The following is a 2,883-nucleotide window of genomic DNA, read 5'->3' on the forward strand; positions in this document are numbered from 1 at the left end:
TTTTTCCAGCATTTTCTGTTGTTATTTCCGCCATCATTGTGCTGGGCAACGGATCTGCCATCTTTGCTCGGGACCCCGGCGGGGTGGTGGGGGGCGCCTTTATGTGCCGAGTGCCGGGGCTGCAACCTTTGTGCTGTGTGCCGGGGCCGCCATTTTTGTGATGGGCGCCGGGGCAACCATCTTTGTGCAGGGAGCCAGAGCCCCCATATTTGTGCAGGGAGACGGGGACCCAATCATTGTGCGGAACGCCCGGGCCGCCATCTTTGTGCGGGATGCTGGAGCCGACATCTTTGTTACGTGAATTTCCCCACCGGCGGGCGGACCGACGCGGGGAGAACGGCTCGCTACAATATCAGGCACAGGGAGCTGTCAGGCAGCAAAGTCTCCTCTTCAAATCAACCTTTAATGAATTTTACAATCAGAGTAAAGGGATATTTCCCCATATTCTTCAACTGCTGTCTGAACTTAGTCTGGGTGATGGCATAAATCCCAGTGTTTGTGCAGCAACTAAGCAGCTGCATCATCAATCCTATTTCCCTTAGATAATGCGGTAGAATTATAGACACTGTCCACAAATACCACATCCGCCTCAATACATAATACACCACAAAGATTGCCCATAACAGAATGAAGTTGCCGGAGATAACAAGCAGCAAAATTATGGATTTCCTGCGACTCTCCATCTCTGGGTCTCTGGGACTCTCCCCACTGCTCGGACCCCGGAGTCTCCTGCGGGCTCTGCTGGACACCAAAATGTTTCTGATGGTGACAGCATTGAGCAGCAAAATCACAACAAATGGGACACCCGGGGTGAGAATAAAATGAAGGAACTCAATTGCTCCCCACACCCGTGACATCCGAACATCCATTGTTACCTCACAAAACCACGGGAGGTTCTTAAGCCAATACCGAGCTGTAAACATAAAATACCAGAAAATGTTCTTTGAAACGCTCAGCACAGTTACTGTGCCCAGAACCACAGCCGCCGTTTTTTCAGTGCAATATTTTGTTTTCAGTTTCTGGCAACAAATGGCCACAAATCGATCAAAGGTGAAAGTGACGGTGAACCAGACAGAACAGTCTGTGGCTGCATAAAGCAGGACGGCGTGGATATTACAGACGGGGATGGACTCCAGGAAACGAAATTGTTCACGATAAACAATCGGAATCTGCCTCAATATCAGGTCGAGGATAACAACCAGTAGATCCGCCGCTGCCATGGCCACCAGATAGCGAGTGACACATTTGGAGAGACCGCAGTTTCGCCGAGACAGGATCACAATCGTCACTAAGTTCACTGTGAGGAAGATAATTAAACAGGGAAATTATACATCAGGCTGCGAGCAAGAGCAGCAGGGTGAAGGAATTCGGAGAGAAATCTGCAACTCATTAGCGACATTCAATGATATAATCTAATTCTTTTACCCGCGGAGCTGAATACAGGGTTTATTGTAAGACCAATCGATAAAACATTGTGGAATTAAGAAGTGAAACCGGAATAAATACAACATGAAAGTAAGAGATGTTTGATCAATGAGAAATTAAATGGTAGATCTACTTTTAGCCCAACAGAAAAAAGCACCGCGCGAGGAAACACGGATCCAAAGGACCAACAACTCTCAGGAAGCCTTTGTGTCCCGGGATCAGTCAGCATTCAGAGCGGCGCAATTCGCTTCAGTGCCGCTGTGTTAGGGAGGGAGAAATCCCGTTTGGATTCCTGCTCCTGGTTAGAATATCCACTATATATAGAACTGAAAATGAATACAACGGCACAATTCAGAAACTGCAATCTTGGCGTGCAATAATTATAGGCAATTGTATTAAAATAGTATGGCTGCAATATGCAAGTGCTAAGATAATAAACACAAGTGCACTGCAGTTATAAAGGTAAGTGAGATGTAAGAAGTGTTTTGAAGATTGAACTGAAATACTCAAATTCTGGCTCACTGAAAGGAAGATTTTCCAAATAACATTGCAAAAAATGGAAACTGAATTAAAATAAAGAGTTATCTTTGACCAGGTAATATCGCACTAAATGCATTTATTAGAATCATAATCAAGTGACTCATCGCACAGGCTACGAGCCGCCGAACGCTTTCGTAAATTATCTGACCACAAATGTAAAGATTTATCCTTGTATTTTTTCACCTGCTGGTTTGCAACTTCTGCAGAGAATATTAGGCGAGAAGATATCAAAGGATTTTCCTATCCTCAGAACTTCAGTTACAGTCAGCTGGGATTGTTTGTCCTGCAGTACAGCAGGAGGCAATAGAGAATCACTCTCGGTCTCACTGAGAGATCCCCTGAACTGTGACAGACGGGCATGGGATCCAATTGTAAATTCAAAACAAAGATTGGAAATAAATGCATTGAAATATGGCTGACGAAAAGTTTTTAGAGAATTTAAATTATCCTTGTAATTCTAAACTAAAAATCAGAAGCTGTATCACTAATGCAGAACTGGAAAGGGTGGGAGAGTAGATACTGAATGTAACTGAGCTGATATTTCAGAAATTTTAAGATGTGTTTGTGATCTGCCAGGATTTGTTCCTGTGAATCTCTGTCAGTAAATATACCGACCATTCGGTGAAAACAAAAGCAAATTACTGCGCATGCTCAAAATCCGACAAACGACCAGAAAACGTTTTAAATACACAGCAGGTCAGGCAGCTCCTGTGGAGAGAGAGAGAGAGAGAGAGTTAACGTTTCCGGTTGGTAATCTTTCGCCAGGAGGTGAAAAGTCTCCTAAACCAAGACAAAATTCTTCTGCTCTGTTACAAATGTTCAGTGTAGATGGCAGAACGAAAGCAAACAGTCTTACAATATATTTTCTTGAGTTGAATATAGAACAATTGAATCTTGATAACACTGTATCACCTTCAG

General features: G+C 44.0%; 1 protein-coding gene across 1 annotated transcript; it reads right to left on the reverse strand.

Annotated features, from left to right (window-relative positions):
* Nucleotides 1-395: 395 nt before the first annotated feature.
* On the reverse strand, nucleotides 396-1,269 carry LOC147098186 (putative G protein-coupled receptor 139). Its single transcript, XM_085969960.1, has one exon. The coding sequence runs from the start codon at nucleotides 1,218-1,220 to the stop codon at nucleotides 396-398; it is 825 nt and encodes a 274-aa protein (XP_085826086.1). The 5' UTR covers nucleotides 1,221-1,269.
* Nucleotides 1,270-2,883: the final 1,614 nt, after the last annotated feature.

The sequence above is a fragment of the Somniosus microcephalus genome, chromosome 29, assembly GCF_052327205.1.
Source record: "Somniosus microcephalus isolate GS21.2 chromosome 29, FLI_Smic_1.0, whole genome shotgun sequence".
NCBI classification, from domain to species: Eukaryota; Metazoa; Chordata; class Chondrichthyes; order Squaliformes; family Somniosidae; genus Somniosus; species Somniosus microcephalus.

Excerpts from the sequence above, each read along its gene's own strand:
- LOC147098186 (XM_085969960.1), bottom strand. The coding sequence starts at position 1,220 with ATGGCAGCGGCGGATCTACTGGTTGTTATCCTCGACCTGATATTGAGG.